Source organism: Melozone crissalis, unplaced genomic scaffold (genome assembly GCF_028551555.1).
Source record: "Melozone crissalis strain CALT ecotype California unplaced genomic scaffold, PUWL_Pcris_2 ptg000012l_1, whole genome shotgun sequence".
Classification (NCBI taxonomy): Eukaryota; Metazoa; Chordata; class Aves; order Passeriformes; family Passerellidae; genus Melozone; species Melozone crissalis.
This window is the reverse complement of record NW_026535790.1, coordinates 1,846,804-1,866,488: the sequence shown is the minus strand read 5'-3', so window position 1 is coordinate 1,866,488 and position 19,685 is coordinate 1,846,804. Positions and strand designations below refer to the sequence as shown.

Genomic DNA, 19,685 nt, shown 5'->3' with positions numbered 1-19,685 from the left:
CTGCAGTAGTTGTCAGTGTCCTTTCCCTGCTGGGCGCTTCCCACCCGCCGTCGCTGCCAGCCTGTGGAGCAGCACCCTGTTGTCACGGACGGTGCTGGGAGGGTGGATCCCCGCCGGGATGGGCATCCCGCCCTCCCCCAGCCCCCCGGCCGGGTGTCGCCGCTGTCACCAGGAAATCCGCGGCTCTTTCACCACTTCCGAGGAACACCCCGAGCCAGGGGGCGCAGGGGCAGCTGGGACATGCGGCAGCGCTGTCCCCAAGCTTGCCATCCCTCTGGCACCCGGCGGGCACAGGATGCTGGGTGGCTCCCACGCCGGGATGCCGTTGCCATGGCAATGGGGGTGTTCATCTCCATCATCTCCTGGAGCCCGGGCTGGCTCAGGCCGCGCCCTGCCCACATGTCCCTTGTCCCCTGGCTGCGTGGCACACGGACACGGTCTCAGCAGGTCCCTCACAGCCTGGGCCATCGCAAGCTGCCGCTCCAGCCCCGCCGGTGCCAAGCGCCGGCTGGCACACGCGGGGGAGGCTGCGGCGTGGGGGGACGCAAGCGCCGTGGGGCACTGCGGCAGTGGGGCGGGTGGCAGGGCCACCACCCCCGGTCCCACCGTGCCGGGCCGGGCACAGGAGCTGCTGGGGAGGGCGGGGGGCACAGACAGCGCGGGGTGGTCCGCGGGTGCCAGTGGGGATCGTGCCCACGGCCGAGCACTCCCGCTCCCAGTCAGTGCCACGGGATGATGGGGACAAAGCGCGGACTGGGGGTGTCCTGTGCCATGAGAGGGGTCCCCATCCGTGCTGGCCCGGCACAGGGTGGGCACAGCCGGGTGGGCACAGCCGGGTTGGCACAGCCGGGTGGGCACAGCCGGGCTGGCACAACCGGGTTGGCACAGCCGGGTGGGCACAGCCGGGTTGGCACAGCCTCCCCGCCCCCAGTCGATCGGCAGGCCGGGCGCAGGGGCTCGGCCGCGCTGGGGAGGGGGCTGCGGGGGGCGGGCATTGCCATGCTGGTCATGCGTGGGAGCCGCAGCCTCGGCGGAGCGGGGCTGGTGCCAGCCGGGAGCTCCGAGCGAAGGGAAGGGAAGGGAAGGGGCCGGGCTGCGGCGGCGATGGGGGCGCGGATGGCGCCCCCGGGACCCCCCCGGCCGTAGCGGGGCGCTGAGCGAGGGCGCCGCGGCGCCGAGGTAGGACCCGAACAATGGCCGGGCTGGGAGGCAGCAGCAGGAGGAGGAGGAGGAAGGGGATTTGGGGCTGCCGCACAAAGGGCTGGGGCGGGCACGGCGCTCCGGTGGCCCCGGTGTGGGGCACGCTCCGGGCACCGTGCCCGGGCAAACCCCGCGTGTCCCTGGGGGTCGGGGCTGTGCCGGGGATTGCGCCGCACCCGCCGTGCCCAATGCCGGGGCACAGTGTGGGTGCGCTGTGGGGTGGCACGGCCTGCCCTGGGGCCGGAGCGGTGCCCGGTGACCGCGTGGGCTGCGCAAAGGCGCTGGGCAGAAGGTGCTGGGCACGGCCGCGGTGCCCGATGATCGCAGGGCACTCGGTGGCACCGCGAGGTCCGGTGGCACGACCACCCCAAAGATGCCCCTGGCACCTGCCCGGAGCCTGGCGCGGGGGGTGCCGTGCCCCCGTTGCCATGCCCAGCCTCACCGGCGCCCGGGAATGTGCCGGGGCTGCGTGCCCGCCGCCACCGCCGCTGCCGGGGCAACGCTGAGGCGCAGGGCTGGCACCGAGGGTGGGCACCGGGGGGTGGCACCGAGGGGTGGGCACCCGGGCTCCAGGCTCACCGGCTTTGCCCTCCCCGCGGTGCAGGGAGCAGCCTGGAGCCCGAGGAGCGCAGCATGGAGCCGCCGGCCGTGCCGGAGGAGGAGGAGGAGGAGGAGGAGGGGGCGGTGCCCCTCTCCATGGCGCCCGGCCCCGTGGGCTGCCAGCTCTTTGGATACGTGGGAATCGAAGCTGTGCTCGACCAGATGAAAATCAAAACCATGAAGACAGGCTTTGAGTTCAACATCATGGTTGTGGGTGAGCGCCGGGCGTGGGGTTTGCACCTGGGTGGGGTGGGAATACTGGCTCCGATTCCACCATGCCAGGAGAAATCATGCTTTTAAGGGATTCTAAGGAAATTTAACTGATTTAAGTAGCAAACAATCGAAAATGAGTAATATCCCATACCGCATAGCATAGTAATGCTGGTAGGTGAGCTCATCCCAGCCTCTGAGATGCTCCCAAATGGATTTTGAGGGGCTGTCGCCTTGGGGAATAAATTTGTTTGGAAGATAAACCAGAGTAGCCCAATCTGGGATGCTCCCAGATGTGTACCGGGGGTTGTTACCTTGGGAACAAATTTATTCCTGGGATAAAATGGACTGTCCCAACCTCTGGAATGCTCCCAAGTGGATACCAAGGGGTTATTGCCTTGGGGAAGAAATTTATTTGGGGGTAAAGCAGAGTTATCCCAAATTCTGGGTTGCTCCCAAGGGGATATCAAGATGTTACTGCGCTGGGGGACAAACCAGAGGTGCCGGTGTCCCCTCAGGGCAAAGCGGGCTGGGGAAGTCCACGATGGTGAACACCCTCTTCAAGTCCAAGGTGAGCCGCAAGTCCTCGCAGCCCGGCCAGGAGGAACGCATTCCCAAAACTGTGCAGCTGCAGTCCATCACCCACAGTAAGGTCACCACCACGGGCTCGTGTCCCACCAGCCCCTGGGAGAAGCAGGGGGCTGGGCTGGGGTCTGGAGCTGTGTTCACAGCCTCAAACCATCCCCCATGTCTGCTCCCCTGCTTTTCCCCAATGTTCCCTCCCCCCTGACCCACCTGTGCCCCACAGTCATCCAGGAGAAGGGGGTGAAGATGAAGCTGACGGTGACCGACACGCCAGGCTTTGGGGACCAGATCAACAATGACAACTGGTAGGACACAATGGGGAGCAGGAGCCCAGCTCCGTGGGGGGCAGTTTGGGGTGGGGGTTGAGCTCAGGTGCCGTCCCTCAACTCCTGATCGTCAGCTGGGACCCCATCATCAAATACATCAATGAGCAGTACGAGAGGTACCTGCGGGAGGAGATCCTCATCACCCGCAAGAGGAAGATCCCGGACACCCGCGTCCATGGATGTGTCTACTTTGTGCCCCCCACAGGTCACTGGTGAGTGACCCCCGCTCACAGCACCCACAGGTGATGGGGTCACCATGGGGTGGTTGTGCCACCCTGGGATGACGGTGGTGGGGTCACCCTGAGGTGATGGTGGTGGAGTCTGGGGTGATAACCCCATCCTGAGATGATGGTGGTGGAGGCACCTCAGGGTCACTCTGGAGTGGTTGTGGTGTGGTCACCCCATGGTGACAGTGGTGGGATGGTCACGGTGCGGTGGTTGTGTCACCCTGGGATGATGATGGTGGGGTCACCCCATGGTGACAATGGTGGGGTGGTCACTGTGGGGTGGTTGTGTCACCCTGGGATGATGGTGGTGTGGTCACCCCAGGGTGACAGATACAGGGTATCAACCTGGGGAGGCAGTGGGGAAGGTCCCTCAGGGTGACAGTGCTGGGGTCACCTCAGAGTGACCGTGGGGTGGCACTGGTGGGGTCACCCCGCAGTGACAGAGGTGGGGACAGCCTGGAGTGACGCTGGCCCTTGCCAGGCTGCGCCCGCTGGACCTGGAGTTCATGCGGCGGCTCAGCAAGATCGTCAACGTGGTGCCGGTGATCGCCAAGGCTGACACGCTCACCCTGGAGGAGCGGGCAGAATTCAAGCAGAGGGTGAGGACAGGTCCCCAGGGGGCTCCTGGGCTGCCCCATGTGCCCCCCAGCCTGGCTCAAGCCCTGTGTCCCCCAGATCCAGGAGGACCTGAGGACCCACGCCATCAGCGTGTACCCACAGGAGGACTTCGACCAGGACCCCGAGGACAGGGCACTGAACAACAGGATTCGTGTGAGTGCCGGGGTGCTGGGACTGAGGGGCCATCCTGGGGGGCAGGGTGGGGGACAGGGACCCTGGGGACCCCAGGGGACACCGAGGGCGAGCACAGTCTCTGCTGGCAGGAGAAGATTCCCTTCGCCGTGGTGGGGGCAGACCAGGAGCACCAGGTGAACGGCAAGCGGGTGCTGGGCCGCAAGACCAAGTGGGGCATCATCGAAGGTGAGCAGAGCCCCTCACCCCCAGGCCCTGCGCCCACGGTGTGTCCTTGCCTGGGGGAGTGCCAGGCCATGGCAGGTGGCACGGAGCTGTGCTGGGCTCTGGTGGCACCCAGAGCGTGCCAGGATGCTCTGCCCAGGCATCCCAGTGCCACCGAGCCCTCCTGCCAACGCTGCCCCTCTGCCTTGCAGTGGAGAACCCAGCCCACTGCGAGTTCCCCCTGCTGCAGGACCTGCTGATCCGGTGAGCGGGGACAGGGCTGGGAGTGCTGGAACCCCCCGGGGTGACAGCAGGGTGGGGGGGGACAGTGACATGATGCCCTTCCTCCCCGTGCCACCCCGGGCAGGTCACACCTGCAGGACCTGAAGGACATCACCCACAACGTCCACTACGAGAGTTACCGCGTGCGGCGGCTGAACGAGAGCAACCGGCCGGGGCTGGGCCCCCTCAATGGGCTGCCTGCCAAGGGCGAGGCCAGCAGCCACCTCTGAGCCACCCTGTGCCCCCAGAGCAGCACTGCACCCATGGCAGTGCCCACCCCTGCCCACCATGGCTGTGCCAGGAACCTGCCTGGGGTGAAGAGCCCCCCCCCAGGAGTGCCCACCTGCCCTGACATGGGCACAGACCCCCGGACCCTGTGTGACATTAAAGGTTAATCCAGAGCCTTCAGCCTTCGCCCTCCTGCTGGACTCCCAAGTTTTGATGTGCCACCGCCCTCCTGTGCTGCCCTGGCTGCTGTGGCCCCCAGACAGGCTGGGGAAGGGGAGGTGCTGCCTGTGGGGTGTGCCCGGGCTGCAGATGCCCTCCCCTGGCCGCCTCACCCGCCCTGCCCAGCCAGGCAGCTGGCACAGCTGGACTTTGAGCCGCTTATCGGGTGCTGGAGGTGCCGGGAGGGGAGCGGAGGTGCCAGAGGGGTGTGGAGGTGTCGCCTGCAAGGGTGTGAAGGGGCTACACCCAGCTGTGTCACCCCCCTGCCAGGGGCACCGCATGGGTGCAGCCCCTAAACCCCTCAGGGTGACCCAGTGGGGGCTGCCCCTCTGGCTGCCAAGCCCTGGTACCTGTCACGGTGTCGGGGTGCCCTCCCAGATACTCTAGGAGTGCATGAAAGGCCCTTTTGTCCCTCCTGCCGCGGGCAGGGCTGCGGCTCGATGCCAGGGCGGTGGCACACGGTGGCACACGGTGGCTTCCTGCCCGCCCCGGCCCCGCCGTCCCCGCCCTTTGCCCAGCCCCGCGTTAATGATCCACCAGCCCCGGCAGGCAGCGGCGTGGCGGCAGCGGCAGCAGAGCCGGGGGTCCTCGGCACGGGCGGCTCGGGGGGGCTGGCGGCTCCTGCCCAGCCCCGGATAAGAGCGGCTGCGGGCAGCGCCCAGCGGGCAGAGCGGCCGCACCATGGCCACGCTGAACCTGCGCGCCCTCACCTCCTGGGTGGGCATCGCCCGCCTCCTCGCCGTGGTGCTGTCCTGCCTCTCCTTCAGCCTGGTGGCCTCCACCGGGCACTTCGAGGGTCCCTACGGGACGTGGTGCATGTTCTCCTGGTGCTTCTGCTTCGCCGTGACGCTGCTGGTGCTGCTGCTGGAGCTGCTGGAGCTCTACCCGCTGCTGCCGCTCTCCTGGGATGACTTCACCTCGGCTTTCTCCATGCTGGCCGCTCTGATGGTCTTCACCTCCTCGGTGGTGTTCCCTGCCACATTCATCAAGAGCCCCTGCAGCAGCAGCCAGTGTGCCCGGCAGGCCGTGGCCACCACCTCCTCCTGCCTCTGCTTCGTCGCCTACGCCCTCGAGGTGTCGCTGACCCGCGCCAAGCCCGGCGACATCAGCAGCTTCCTCTCCACCGTGCCCGGCCTCCTCAAGGTCTTTGAAGCCTACGTGGCTTGCCTGATCTTCTCCCTGCTGGATTCGCGTGAATACACTCGGCAATCTGGCCTGATGTGGTGCGTGGCTGTCTACTCCCTCTGCTTCATCTTCACCCTCCTCATCATCATCTTCACCATCGGCCGCTGCCTCAGCTACATCCCCTGCCAGCTGGAGAAGGTGCTGGTGGGCTACAACGCGCTGGCCCTGCTGATGTACCTCACTGCCATGGTCGTGTGGCCCCTCTACAGCTTGGGGGGCCGGGGCCGCCCCGATTCCTGCGGCCCGGACTGCTGGTGGAACAAGAACCTGGGGATCACCTTCCTCACCATCTTCAACCTCATCGCCTACTTGGTGGACCTGGTCTACTCCACCAGGATGGTTTTCTTCAGGGCGCCTCCCTAAGGGCTCGGGGCGGGGCTGGGGGCGGTGGGACGCGGCTGGTGCCGGCGGAGCTGAGGAAGGGGCCGGGTGCCTCGGAGAGCTCCTTGTGCCCAGGCAGAGAGCCAGGGGTGAGCCGGGGGTGAGCCGGGGGTGAGCCGGGGGGGCGCTCAGCCCGGGGCCCCCGGGGCTGCACAGACAGGGGGGCTGGAGGGGCCACCAGGGGCTCCCAGAACCACGGAGCTTGAGGGGGCTTTGGGATTAAATTGGGTCATTTTTCACTTGTTTCTGCCTCCTCTTTCTTCCCCTTCCCAACTTGCTGCAGGATCCCTGCTGGGGGGTGAGAAACTGGGGGGCACCATTGGCACTGGGAGCCGTGGGTGACTTTGGGGGGCACCAGGCTCCAGAAAACCCTTCCTACTCCTTGTTGACTCGGCACTGGAGTGAAGCAGGGCATGACCAGGAAAAGCCCAGCCCGGATGCCTTTTTCTTGGCACCTGCACAGGGCCCTGCCAAACAGGTTCAGGAGGAATGCAGCTGTTGGGGGGGCTGAGAGCCCTCCAGGTACTTGTCACCAGCATGGCCGGGTCCTTGTCACCACCACAGTCCCACAGGGAGCCCTGCTGGGTTTGGTCCCAGCCACGCAGGCTGGAGTCCCCCTTTGGAGAATGCTGTGGTGTTTCCTCCCTGGGGGAAATGGGGATGGGGGTGGCTGCCACCACTGCCACCAGAGCTGGGGGTGCTGTCACACACCACGGGGACAGTGACACCACAGGCTGGTATGTGGGAAGGAGGCAGAGGTGCAGGCAGGCAGGGAAGGTGTTCCTGCGGGCAGGGCTCCTGGCACTGCCCTCCCGGATGTGGGATGGGTGCCCGTGGGGCACCCTGGCAGGTTTTGGGGCCACTGTCCCCACGCTGCTCCTTCTGTCACTGCTTGTCCTGGCCACAGCCTGCGGCCATCCCTGCTGCCTTGGGGTGACATCAGCACTGCCCTGGGGCTCACAGGGTGACACAAAGTGGGGTCCCCTCCACCAGGAGGTGGCACACACTGGCAGGTGGGACTTCTGTGGCCACTGCAGTGCTGGGTCCCAGCAGTGCCAGTGATGGCAGCACCACAGGGTGGCTTGGTGGATGTCCCCTTTGCCCGATCCCTGTCCCCACACGCTGGCACTGATGGGCCACTCCCCTGCACCTCAGGCAGCTGGGCTGGAGATCATGGCAGAGTTTTGGGAGGAAATAACAGGAAAATGGCAGTGGCGAGGCACAGCAATGCTCAGGATGATGGAGATTAGCAGAGGAAGGAGGACGGGCGGCACAGGGAGTGACAGCGGTGTCACTGGTGATGAGCTGTGCTGGTGGCCGTGGGTGGCACGTGGGCAGTGCCAGCACGTGGGGTGTGCTGAGGCTGGGGGGACAGGGCCAGCCTGGCAGCGGGGTGCAGGTGAGTGGCTGAGGGAGTTTGGGGGTGCCCGGGAGGCGCAGCCCAGGAGCCCCACGGGGGCACCTCCCGGCTGGGGCACACAGCGGTGCTGTGGGGACCGGAGACCCGGTGGGTGTGGGAAGCCCCGATGCCGGTGTGTGCCGTGCTGGGTGCCCCGGTGCCGGTGTGTGCCGTGCCAGAGGAGCCCTGGTGCCGGTCTGTGCCGTGCCGGGGTGGGCCAGTGCCCGTCTATGCCATGCCAGAGAAGCCCCGGTGCCGGTGTGTGCCGCGCCAGAGGAGCCCTGGTGCTGGAAGGTGTCTCGGTGCCGTGCCCCGGTGCCGTGGTGCCGGTGTCGCTGTCACTGCGGTGCCAGTGCGGTACCGGTGCGGTGCCGGTGTGGTGCCGGTGCCGGTGCCGGTGTCGCTGTCACTGCGATGCGGTGCCGGTCCAGGTGCGGTGCGATGCCGGTGCGGTACCAGTGCGATGTCGGTGCGGTGCCGGTGCGGTGCCGGTGCCGGTGTAGGTGGGATGCGGGTGCCGGTGCCGGTGCGGTGCCGGTGCATTCCTCCCCCTAGGGGTCGGTGTGCCGCGGCGCGGGAGGCGGTGCGGGGGGCGGCTCGCTCCTGCGCACGGCCCGGGACGGCCGGGGCACGGCGGCGGCGGCGGCGGCGGCGGAGGGAGCGGGCACCGCCGCGGGCCGGTGAGTGCGGGCAGGGGCTCGGCCCGGGGGGACGCGGCCGCGGGCAGCGCTGGGGAAGGGGCGGCCGAGCCCGGCCGGGGGGCTCCTCCTTTTGCGGCCGGCGGGGGCCGGTCTGGGCTGCCGGGATGGGGAGGGGAATCCGTGCCCTGCGGCGTTCCGGTGAGTCCCCGGAGTGTCCCCTCCCGTTTGCCGGGGCATTGGGGTTCCTGCAGCTGGCACCGGCACCCAGCCCTCTGCCCCGTCAGCGAGGTGTCCCCCAGGGATGCCCCTGTAGCCTCAAACGGCTTTGCAGCCCCAGGGACACTCCTGTGTCCCCCGGTGCCCCCAAAGCTGCCCCTGTGTCCCACTATAACCCTGTACCCCCAAGGATGTCCCTGTGTTCCCAGGTGGTAAAATCCCATGTGAGCCCCCATCTGCCCTTCCAAGGCCTGACCCCCATCCGGGGTGACTTTCAGGAGGGCCCACATCCCCTCCCTTCTCTGTGGGGCTGGGGGGCACATCCCGGAGCCCCCCGAGCTGTCCTGATGCTCACTGTGAGCATCCCCAGCCCTGGCAGGGTGACAGCCTGGCAGTGCCATGGGTGTGGTGGGTGCTGGGGGGCAGCCCCAGGGTGGTGCTGCCTGGGGCGGGTGCTGGGGGAAGCCTCGGGGAAGGGGATCCAGGTCCTGCCCGGGGAAGGGATGTCCTCCATCAGGGGGGACACCTGAGTACCCCTCAGGACAGGGCAGTGTGGGTGCCCACAGCTGGGTCCCCAGGAGCACCGGGCATCCTCATGTCCCTACAACCCTCCTGCCACACTGGCCACCACAGCCGGGTGGGGATGTGGCACCCCGAAGGGACAGCACCCTGTTTTGGGGGGACACGTGCGCTCCGAGGGGACGCGTTTGTGTGCCCGGCAGGGACGGGGTTAAGGCCGGGAGGGTTTTGGGGTGCCGGGGTGTCCCCAGCTGGGTACACCCAGGCTGCTCATCGCACGGGTGACCTCACGCCACTGCCATGGCAACGCTCGTGAAGTCACGGCGAGCGGGGCGGCAGCTCCGAGCCGGGCAGCGGGGCCGGCAGCGCGGGAGGCAGCGCCGCGTCCCCCCCGCTCCCCGCCCGCCCCAGCATGAGCCGTGTCCCCGGCAGCGCCCACGCCTCCGCCTGAGCCCGCCCCAGCTGCCCGCCGTGCCCGTGGCACCCCGCCCGAGGTGCCACCATGCTGGTCAAGGAGTACCGCATCTGCATGCCGCTCACCACCGAGGAGGTGAGGGGGCCAGGGGGGCGGCTGCGGGGCTCACACCCAGGGGAGGGACGCGGTGACCCCTGTGCCGTGCCCTCGTGGCACGGCTGGTGGCAGGGATGGGATGGGATGGGCTCGGGGTGTGCCGTGCCAGGGCCGAGCCGTGCTTTGGGGTGCGGGTGTGGGCACAGCCCGTCCTGTGCACGGTGACCTCGGGGCACAGCGCCCCAGGGCAGCACCGGGCACAGCAGGACCAGGGGATGGATGCCCGTGGCACGGCAGGGACCATAAACTCCATCCCTGCTCGGGCAGGGAGCCTGAATGCCATCGGCAAACAGCTCTGGCAGCACCCCTGGGCAAAGGTCTCTCCCTGGTGCCTGCTCTTGGGGAGTGGTGCCCACCCTGGGCAGTGCCATCCTTCCTTGGAGGCACCTGGGGAAGGGTTTAATTCAGGCAGAGCTGGGTGGTAAAATCCTGCTGGCGATTGTGGTGGTGGATGGGATCTTCAGCAGAACAGTCCAACCTTTATTGCACAGCTGCATCCCCAAACACACATCTGCACCCTCATGGTTATATACCTGACACAGGGACATCCATATGTAACATATAGATCATATCATACAGACATTTCTCCCTGGATCCCATCCCCAAACACACATCTACACTCCCATGGTTATATACCTGATACAGACACATCCAGATTTACCATATAGACCATATAATACAGACATTTCTCCCTGGCTTTCATCACCAAACACACATCTACACCCTCATAGCTATATACCTGACACAGGGACATTCAGATACATCATATAGATCATATAATATAGACATTTCTCTCTGGATCTCATCCCCAGACACATATCTACACTCTCATGGTTATATACCTGATACAGACACATCCAGATTTACCATATAGACCATATCATACAGACATTTCTCCCTGGCTCCCATCTCCAAAAACACATCTACACCCTCATGGCTATATATCTGACACAGACACATCCAGATACATCACATAGATAATATAATATAGGCATTTCTCTCTGGATACCATCCCCAAACACACATCTACACCCCCATGGCTATATACCTGACACAGGGACATCCATATATAACATATAGATCATATAATATAGACATTTCTCCCTGGCTTCCATCCCCAAACACACATCTACACCCTCATGGCTGTATACCTGACACAGACACGTCCAGACACATCATATAGATCATATAATATAGGCATTTCTCCCTGGTTTCCATCCCCTACACCCTCATGGTTATATACCTGACACAGGGACATCCATATGTAACATATAGATCATATCATACAGACATTTCTCCCTGGATCCCATCCCTAGACACACATCTACACCCTCATGGTTATATACCTGATACAGACACATCCAGGTATATCATATATTTCATATCATACAGACATTTCTCCCTGGCTCCCAGATATTTTGCCGAGCAGAAAACCTCCAGGAATTCTGCAAGGCACTGGGAGAGCACAGGGAGAGCAGGATCCAGCCCCTGCCTGGGAGCTGGGACAGCTCAGGGACACGGGAGGTCACACAGGGTGCCCCAGGTACCCCCTGCCCTCTGCGCAGCTCAGGCTCTGCCACCCCTTGCTCCGTGCCTCAGTTTCCCCTGTGGGCAGCGTGGCTCAGCCCCCGGGCGGTGTCAGCGGGGCCGGGGGCGCTGAGGGCGGGCTCTGTGCCGGCAGTACCGCGTGGGGCAGCTCTACACCATCAGCAAGCACAGCCACCAGGAGAGCGAGAAGGGCGAGGGCGTGGAGGTGGTGAAGAACGAGCCCCACGAGGACCCCGTGCACGGCCCCGGGCAGTTCACGGAGAAGCGAGTGCACCTCTCCAGGTGAGCCTGCGATGGTGCTGGGGGGCACTGCAGTGGGGGCATGGCAGGCAGCATCCCCCAAAATCCCTGGGGAACATCCTTGCTGGGTCCTGGGCACACTGCAGAGTGGCTGATTCCCCATTATTTCCTGGGCTCCCTCCATCATTTCCCATGGGTGCTCTCATCTACTGGGGTGCAGTGATCTTGGGGGGCTGCACCGATCTTGGGGGCTGCACCCATCTAAGGGCTGTGTGTGTGTCTCCCAGTGGGGTCCCCAAGTCCTGGGGTGCACCCATCTTTGGGGTGTGCTTTGAATTTTGGGAGCTGCCCTTATCTCTCAGGGTACCCATCTCCTGGGGTGCTCTGATCTTGGGGGGCTGCACTGATCTTGGGGGGCTGCACCCATCTCCAGGGCTGCAGTGATCTTGGGGGGCTGCAGTGATCCTGAGGGGCTGCACCCATCTCCCAGGCACCCACCCATCTTCAAGGGCTGTGTGTGTGTCTCCCAGTGGGGTCCCCAAGTCCTTGCACCCATCTTTGGGGTGTGCATCCAATTTTGGGAGCTGCCCTTATCTCTCAGGGTGTACCCATCTCCTGGGGTGCTCTGATCTTGGGGGGCTGCACCCATCTTTGGGAGCTCTGGGTGCGCCCATCCTAGGGGTTCACCCCTCTCTGGGGGGCTGCCCTCTTCTCATGGGGTGCACCCACCCCAGGACATGCACCCCCCTCCCTGGTGGGCACCCTGGGCGCCTGATCGGGGCCTTGGCAGTGCCCCGGCCCCGGGGGTGTCACCGCGGGGCAGCAGCACTGTCCCCATGTCCCCTCAGCTCCTGCGGGCACGGGCTGCTCCCCACCAGGAGCTGCTGGTGTGAGACAGGTTATTTTTAGCTGCAGCACTCACGATTCCCCTCTCGTCTGGAATTTATTTATAACCCCTGAAAATTAATCAAAACCCACCTCCCGAGGCCCCAGGGGGCCCGATCCTGCCAGGGCACTGGGGAGGGACAGGAGCACCCGGGGGGCTCAGCCCTGGGGAGGGCAAGGGGTCCTGGGGAAGGGTGAGGGTCCAGGGTGGGGGGTGGGTGTTCCTTGGGGAGGGGTCAGGGTGTCTGGGGAGGAGCTGGGGAACCTGAGGGGCACTGGGGTGGAGATGAGGAGTTGGCACAGATCCCTGGGGGGTCCTGGTGTACAGATGAAGGTGCTGGGGAGGTGGCAGGGGTCTCTGGTGAGGGACACTGGGGAGGGTCTTGAAGAGGTGACAGGGGTCCCTGAGGGTGCTGTGAGGGGCAGGTGATGATCCAGGGGTGTAAAGGAGGGTGCTGGAGAGGCAACAGGGTTCCTTAGGAGTGTTCTGAGGTGCAGGTGAGGGTCCTTGGAGGCATCCTGGAGTGGAGCTGAGGGTGAATGGTGAGGAGCTGGGGCAGGGGTGAGGGTCCTGGGGAGGTGACAGTGGTCCCCGAGGGTGTTGTGAGGGGCAGGTGATGATCCAGGGGTGTAAATGAGGGTCCCGGGGAGGTGACAGTGGTCCCTGGGGGTGCCCTGAGGTGCACATGACAGTGTTGGGATACAGATGGAGGTGCTGGGGAGGTGGCAGTGGCTCCTGGGAGAGGTGCTGGGATGCAGATGAGGGTCCTGAGGTGCAGATGAGGGTCCCTGGGGTGCAGGTGATGGTGCCAGGGAGCAGGTGGGGTTCCTGGGGTGGGAATGGGGATCCCAGAGCCAGGCTGTGCTTGGCAGTGCAGGGCTGGGTGGCACCAGCCATGTCCTGTCCTGAGGGGTCCCCTGACACGGTGCCCACAGCAAACTGCCAAGCTGGGCACGGGCAGTGACCCCCCGCATCTTCTACATCACCGAGAAGGCCTGGAACTACTACCCCTACACCATCACAGGTGAGCCTGGCAGGGCGTGGGATGGGCACCCCGGGCACCCTGTCCCTGCCCACTGGGTGGGGGCTGCAGGAGCTGCCCCCGGTCTCACTGCTCCCTCTCTCCCCTATGCTATCACCCGGTGATGCCACCCTGTGATGCCAATGTGCCATGGTGTCCCTGCAGAGTACACGGTAAGGGACTGGCATGGGATGAGCTGTGCCCTCCTTCAGCAGGTGGCTGGGGGGGGATTTTTGGGGGTGGGTGTCCTTTGGGATGGACATCCTTTAGGGGTGGGTGTCCCTCAGGGTGAGTGTCACCATGGGGGTGGCCATGGGGTGGATGTCCTTAGGGCTGGGTACCCCTCAGGGTGGGTGTCCCTTGGGGCTCAGATTTCCTTGGGGGTGGGAATCCCCTGGAGAGGGTGTCCTTGTGGCTGGGTGTTCCTTGAGGATGAGCATCCTTGGAGGTGGGTGTCCCTCAGGGCTGGGTGTCCTTTGGATGGATGGGTGTCCCTCAGGATCAGTGTCCTTGAACTGCACATCTTTTGGGGATGGGCATCCTTGGGTGTGGGGTGTCCCTTGGAGTGGGGTGTCCCTCAGGGTGGGTGTCCCTGGGAGTGGTGTCCCTCGGGGCAGAGCTGACAGCCGCTCCCTGCAGTGCTCCTTCCTGCCCAAGTTCTCCATCTACATCGAGACCAAGTACGAGGACAACTGCGGGGACAGCGAGAACGTGAGTGAGCAGTGCAGCTGAGAACTGGCAAACTCACCACCTCATGACTTGTGGTCTGTGTCACTCACCCTCCCTCCCCTCCCCAGATCTTCCACAGTGACAAAATCCTTGGTGACCACGAGGTCTCTTTCCTGGACATCGCCTTCGATGAGATCCCTGAGCGCTACTACCGCAGCCTGGAGGTACCAGGGCTGGGGACCAGGGAGCTCCTGGAGCCACCCCCTTGTCTCCTGTCCCGAGGGGGACTCATGACCCTGCCGTTCCCCATGCCCCCAGGACCCCCGTTTCTTCAGCTCGGCCAAGACGGGCCGGGGGCCGCTGCGGGAGGGCTGGCGCCAGCACACCAAGCCCATCATGTGCTCCTACAAACTGGTGAGCGTCAAGTTCGAGGTGTGGGGGCTGCAGACGCGCGTGGAGCAGTTCGTGCACAAGGTGAGGGGGGGCCCAAGGGGGGCTGGGGGGCACTGGGGGGGCAGTGACAGGGTGCTGACCCCCATGGGGTTGCAGGTGATCCGGGACATCCTGCTGATCGGGCACCGGCAGGCTTTCGCCTGGGTGGACGAGTGGTGCGGTGAGTCTGAGGGGGCACACGGTGGGGAGGGGGCACAGGGTGCCCGTGGAGGGAGGGGCTGCAGGGCAGACTGCTGATGCCACTGACCCCACCACAGCTCCTGCTCCTCCTCTGCCTGTGCTGCTGCCTGCACTGCCTGTGCTGCCTGCACTGCCTGTGCTGCCTATGCTGCCTGCACTGCCTGCATTCCTTACCCTGCCTGCACTGCCTGCATTGTCTGTACTGCCTGCACTGCCTGTGTTTCTTGCCCTGCCTGCACTGCCTGTGCTTCCAGCTCACCCCTGCCTGCACACGCTGCCCTGCACCCCTCGGGGAGGATGGGCAGAGGGGTCCCAGCACCCTGCCTGTGCTGCCTGCACCCCCATTCTGGCAGGGCCACATGCTGCCACGTGTGGGCACAGGGAGGGGAGCCCCAGGTTTGGTGACAGCTGGCAGTGGGTGCCAGGCCATCCCGGTGAGTGGCTCTCTGCCTTCCAGACATGTCCCTGGAAGAGGTCCGGGCCTTCGAGACTCAGATGCAAGTGGCCACAAACCAAAAGCTGGGGAGCCAGCACCCCTAAGCCCCTCTGCCTGCCGGGGACAGACACCCCGGAGCCCGCCTTGCTGCCTGGGGGTGGGTGCAGGCAGGGGGGCTTGTGCCCCCCCTGCACCCCGCGGTGGAGTGTGCCCCCTCCCAGCTGCCCTCCCTGCGTGTCCCCTGCCTGCGCTGCCTGTGTCACTGCCCATCCCTTACCTCCTGCTGTCTGGGCTGGCGCTGGAGCTGGGGAGCTGGCTGTGCTGCCCGGCATCCCCTTCCCTGCCCGTCCCCCTGTCCCCCAGCTCCGTGGGGAGGCGCAGGCTGCCCGGGATGAGGGGTGCCGGAGGCGGCCGTGCCGAGCGGCCCCAAGCGCGGCTGTGCTCGGCAGGGATGACCATGGAGGAGGTGCGGCGCTACGAGCAGGAGACGCAGGAGGCCACCAACGAGCTCATCGGCCTGGTGGCACCGGCCATCTCGGTCAGCGAGGTGGGGCAGCCCACGGCCACGCACTCGGCCCCTGCCAGCGCCCCCTCCACCCCTCTCAGCGACGAGGCCCCCGAGTTCCTGGCTCCCCCCAAGACTCGCCCGCGGAAGAAATCGGCTCCGGAGACCCTGACACTGCCCGCGCTGCGGGGACGCGCTGGCGCCGAGTGACGCCGGCAGTGCCGCTCCGTGCCGGACTGTGCCAGCTCTGCCGCCCAGGTGCAGAGCCCAGGGAGGGACCCGGAGCCGCTGCCAGGGCGCTGGCAGCCCTGGGGTGTGCTGGCCTCCCTGAGCCACCGTGGGTGCCCACTCGGGTCAGTGCCAGCACTGCCACGCCAGACCCGCTGGCTGCACCAGGAGGGGACGCCAGGCCAAGCGCGGGTCCCCGGCAGCGTCGGGCGATGCCGCGGGAGCTGCTTCCCTCGACTCCACCCGCCCCGGTGTCCCCAAGGGCCATCGAGGCTGGCGAGCAGTGGGGAGGTGCCAGCTGGTGCCCATTTGCCGTGGCCGGGCTGGTGGCCGGTGCCAGGCTGGAGCAGTGCCCTGCAGGGTAGGCACCAGCATGGGGGCACAGTGAGGGTGACAGTGACAGCGACAGCCAAGCCTGGGTTGGGGCTCCCCACCAGTTCCCAAGGGGCTGCACAGCCCCGTGCATGGCTGGTCCCACAGTCAGGGTCCCCTTTGCTGTCCCTCCAGAGGCCGTGGCTGCTCGAGGGGGGCTGGGGTGGGCTCAGCCCCTCGTTTTCTTTAGGGAAACAAAGGCCTTTTTGGAAATAAAGCTCGAGACACGGCAGCTGGTTGCTGATAGTGATTTATTTGGTGCTGTGGAAGGGTGCCATGCCTGTGCTGGGGTGCTGCATCCCCCAGGCCTCCATATGTGCAGTGAGGGATTTCTGGATCGCTGATCCCAGGATGTGGAGGGTCCTGGATGGGCAGCGAGGCTCTGGGGGTCGGGTGGTCAGGGCAGGCAGGAATCAGCCCAGCCCTGGGGCAATGCCCCCAGCCACAGCAGCACCACTGGGCTCTCCTCCCTGCCAGCCATCATCATCCTCCAGCTCCTCAGCCCCTGGCACAGCCTCTGCTCCCAGCAGGGCGATGTAGTGGGAGCTGCAGTAGACGGGGGGTTTGTTGGGGCTTGAGTAGACCTGCTCGGGCCGCAGGGAGGCAAAGGGGTTGCTGGCATAACCCACAATGTGCATCTCCAGCTCCACCAGGATCTGCAGGGAGGCCTTCAGCTCCTGCTCACTGCCAGAGGAGAGGACAGGCACGGTGAGAGGGTGTCTGTGCCGGCTCAGCGGGGCTGTGGGTGGGGCTGTGCTCACCTGTACACGGTGAAGAGCACGGGCAGGCGATAGTCCCGCAGCAGCAGCAGGGTGGGCAGCCAGCCCGCCAGCAGGTCTGGGCAGGCATGGAAACCTGTGGGGACACAGCCATGAGGATTCCACCCCTTTCCCATCCCACCCTGGCCCCCGGGAAAGCTGGCTCCAACTGCATTCACTCTGTGCTGGACACCCCAAGTATGCAGTGAGCTTGGCAGCCCTCAGCAAGGTGGGGTCTGGCTTCTCTCAGCATATGGGGCACCCCAAACTCTGTGTCCTGGGCTAAGTCACAGCACTGAGACCTGAAGGGAAGGATTCATTTCCCTGCAGGTGGGTGACACAGGCAGGACAGAGTGTCTGGTGGGGAGACAAGGCAGCCATATCCCAGGGGTGCCCCCAGCTGCCCATTGTGCCTTGGTGCAAAGCCCTGAGCATGTCCCAGGCCAGCTTCAGGCCCAGCCACAGGTGCTGCCAGGGTGCTCAGCGTGGTTCCTGAGCCCATGTGCCCTGTGGATGTCCCTATCCCTGCAGTGGGGTGTGAGGGTCCGACCCTTCCATGGCACAGGCACTCACCCGGGTGAAAGCCCACCACCAGGTCAGGAGGGGCGGCCAGCTTGGTCTCCACGTGGCTTTCCCAGAAGTCGTGGTAGAGCCCCTTGTAGCTGCTGAGATAGACTTTTCCCCGGGGCGCCAGCGTGGTCAGGGGTGGCCTCATGATGGGTCCATCCACCACGTCCACGCCCACCATGACCATCTCCACGCCCTGGTGCCCCGGGAACATGCGCGTCAGCTCGTCGTAGTCCGTCAGCCGCGTGTTGAGGGTCTCCACGTGGGAAGCCCCCACCACGTGCACGGTGAGGGGCCTGGTGAGGGGGTCGATGCCGAAGAGCCGCAGTCCCAGGCCGATGGTGAGCGGCCGCGAGTGGAAGTCGGTGACCAGGCGCCGGATGGATTCCCGCAGCTCCGCGTCCTCCGGCCGCGGCTTCCCGGCGTTGGCCCACAGCAGGGTCATGTAGCGCCCGGCCACGATGGCGCCCAGCTTCTCCTCCAGCTGCTCCTGCATGGAGAACCAGTCCTCCCAGCCCTTCACGTCCCGGGCGGGTTTTGTCCAGGTGTCCGTGGGAAAGGGGATGTCTCCTAGAGGGTCAGGAGGGTACAGTGGGGGTGTCACAGCCCAGGCTGCCTGTCCCACCTGTGCTGTGGGAGAATGGACACCACATCCCACCACAGGACCTGTGCAGCCCAGGATGGGGATCCCACGGGGACACATGCCTCACCTGTGAAGATGAGCCACTCCACCAGCCGGTCCAGGGCCACCAGCTTCAGCTTCTTGCAGAACTTCTTGTGCAGCGGCCAGTTGGCACGCTGGCATGCCACGCCGCAATAGTACACATTTTGGCACCTGGGCACACAGGCAGAATGCCCAGCCATGGGGAGGGGGGCACGATCCAGCCCACCCAGCTTGGTTCCCTGCCACCCCCTCTCAGAGCTGTGTCACTGTTCCTAGGGGCGCCCAGTGGCTGGAGGTGGGCACCAGGGTCAGACACCGCTCACCTCACCCCAGCCAGCAGGCTGGAAGTGAGGGATGGGTCCATCCCTGTGCCACCAGACCATCTCCCCACCATACCTCTTGCAACGCCGGAGGCTTTTGGGGTCCGGGAGGGCATCGGGGAGCTTCTTGCACTCAACACAAAACTTGAAGGTGTCTTCCATCTTCTGGAACATGTCAAAATATGTCCGGATGCCAAAATCGCTGCCACTCTTCCTCCCATCCATGGCAGACCTGCAGAGGGTGAGCAGAATCCAGCCCGCTGCCACAAAGGTGGGGCTCATATCCTCTGAGGCTGCCAAGACTTTTAGCTCCAGCCAGGAGCATCCTGGCCTGGGTGAGGACAGGGAGCCAGGCACTCTAGAGGGGTACACCCAGGAGCCCATCAGAGCTCCCCGTGGGCTGAGCCGGAAGGGTGGGATGAACCACGGGAGCTGCTCCAGCTGCTGGGGGCCACACGGGATGCTCTTACCGGGGAAGGGGGTGGGGAACAGGCACCCATGGGTGCTCACTCACTTGTAGTCCTCATAGCTCTTCATGTTGAGCTTCTGCAGGATGACGTGGGACAGCCCCGGCACGTTGCGGTCCATGGCCTGGAAGCCCAGCGAGTCCACATCGGGAGCCCTCGCCGCTGGCTCCTCTGGGGCCTTCTTGGAGCGGCCGGTTTTAGGGGCAGCGCCTGCGTTTGGCTGGGCCGGGGCGGCTGCAGGAGAGAGAGGTGCGGGCGAGGAGGCCGCTCCGGGGGTCCCGGGGGTCCCGGGGTGCTGCCGGGGTCCCCCGCGCCGCCCGTGGCCCCCACGGCGCCTCCCGCCCGCCATCCCGCTCCCGTCCCGGCAGGAGATCCCGGGCAGTCCCGGCGCCCGCCCCGTCCCGTCCCGTCCCGTGGTGGGGCTCAAATGTCAGCCCCCGGGAGCCGGCGGTGCAGACGGCCGCGGCCCCTCGGAATCAGATAGCGGAGCTATTCTGGGCATCCCCTCCCCGGGCACGGGCCAACCCGCTCCGGGGGTCCGGCTCCCGCCTCAAAAGCCGCGCTGGTGGCAGTGGGGTGCCCCAAAAGCCTGTAGCGTCGCACACTGCAAAGCTGCGGGGAGCTCGGG

At 65.4% G+C, this 19,685-nt stretch overlaps 4 protein-coding genes across 7 annotated transcripts; 3 read left to right on the top strand and 1 right to left on the bottom strand.

Annotated features, from left to right (window-relative positions):
• The first annotated feature begins 1,090 nt into the window (after positions 1–1,090).
• SEPTIN12 (septin 12) lies at positions 1,091–5,105 on the top strand. The gene is made up of 10 exons (XM_054270896.1): positions 1,091–1,179; positions 1,805–2,014; positions 2,529–2,657; positions 2,819–2,900; positions 2,996–3,133; positions 3,630–3,747; positions 3,824–3,919; positions 4,030–4,126; positions 4,315–4,366; positions 4,470–5,105. Exons 2-10 carry the CDS (start codon positions 1,834–1,836, stop codon positions 4,612–4,614), a joined length of 1,038 nt encoding a protein of 345 aa, XP_054126871.1. The 5' UTR covers positions 1,091–1,179; positions 1,805–1,833; the 3' UTR covers positions 4,615–5,105.
• A 91-nt stretch (positions 5,106–5,196) lies between these two features.
• Positions 5,197–6,495, top strand: LOC128933804 (myeloid-associated differentiation marker homolog). Its single transcript, XM_054270906.1, has one exon. It carries the CDS (start codon positions 5,513–5,515, stop codon positions 6,377–6,379), a length of 867 nt encoding a protein of 288 aa, XP_054126881.1. The 5' UTR covers positions 5,197–5,512; the 3' UTR covers positions 6,380–6,495.
• Positions 6,496–7,780: 1,285 nt separating this feature from the next.
• LOC128933800 (cytoplasmic phosphatidylinositol transfer protein 1-like) lies at positions 7,781–16,323 on the top strand. Of its 4 annotated transcripts, none has more exons than XM_054270899.1 (10): positions 7,781–7,796; positions 9,605–9,722; positions 11,425–11,573; positions 13,353–13,441; positions 13,604–13,611; positions 14,078–14,149; positions 14,236–14,331; positions 14,426–14,581; positions 14,657–14,720; positions 15,626–16,323. In XM_054270899.1, exons 2-10 carry the CDS (start codon positions 9,675–9,677, stop codon positions 15,889–15,891), a joined length of 948 nt encoding a protein of 315 aa, XP_054126874.1. In that variant the 5' UTR covers positions 7,781–7,796; positions 9,605–9,674; the 3' UTR covers positions 15,892–16,323. The 4 variants fall into 4 exon arrangements, with proteins under 4 accessions (XP_054126874.1, XP_054126873.1, XP_054126876.1 ...); XM_054270898.1 differs by lacking the exon at positions 7,781–7,796 and adding an exon at positions 8,432–8,476; XM_054270901.1 differs by lacking the exons at positions 7,781–7,796; positions 15,626–16,323 and adding exons at positions 8,432–8,476; positions 15,198–15,530.
• Positions 16,324–16,531: 208 nt separating this feature from the next.
• MSS51 (MSS51 mitochondrial translational activator) lies at positions 16,532–19,630 on the bottom strand. The gene is made up of 6 exons (XM_054270890.1): positions 19,105–19,630; positions 18,667–18,822; positions 18,317–18,441; positions 17,613–18,176; positions 17,043–17,136; positions 16,532–16,965 (listed from the first exon to the last, which is right to left on the bottom strand). The coding sequence occupies exons 1-6, from the start codon at positions 19,404–19,406 to the stop codon at positions 16,695–16,697; spliced, it is 1,512 nt and encodes a 503-aa protein (XP_054126865.1). The 5' UTR covers positions 19,407–19,630; the 3' UTR covers positions 16,532–16,694.
• Positions 19,631–19,685: the final 55 nt, after the last annotated feature.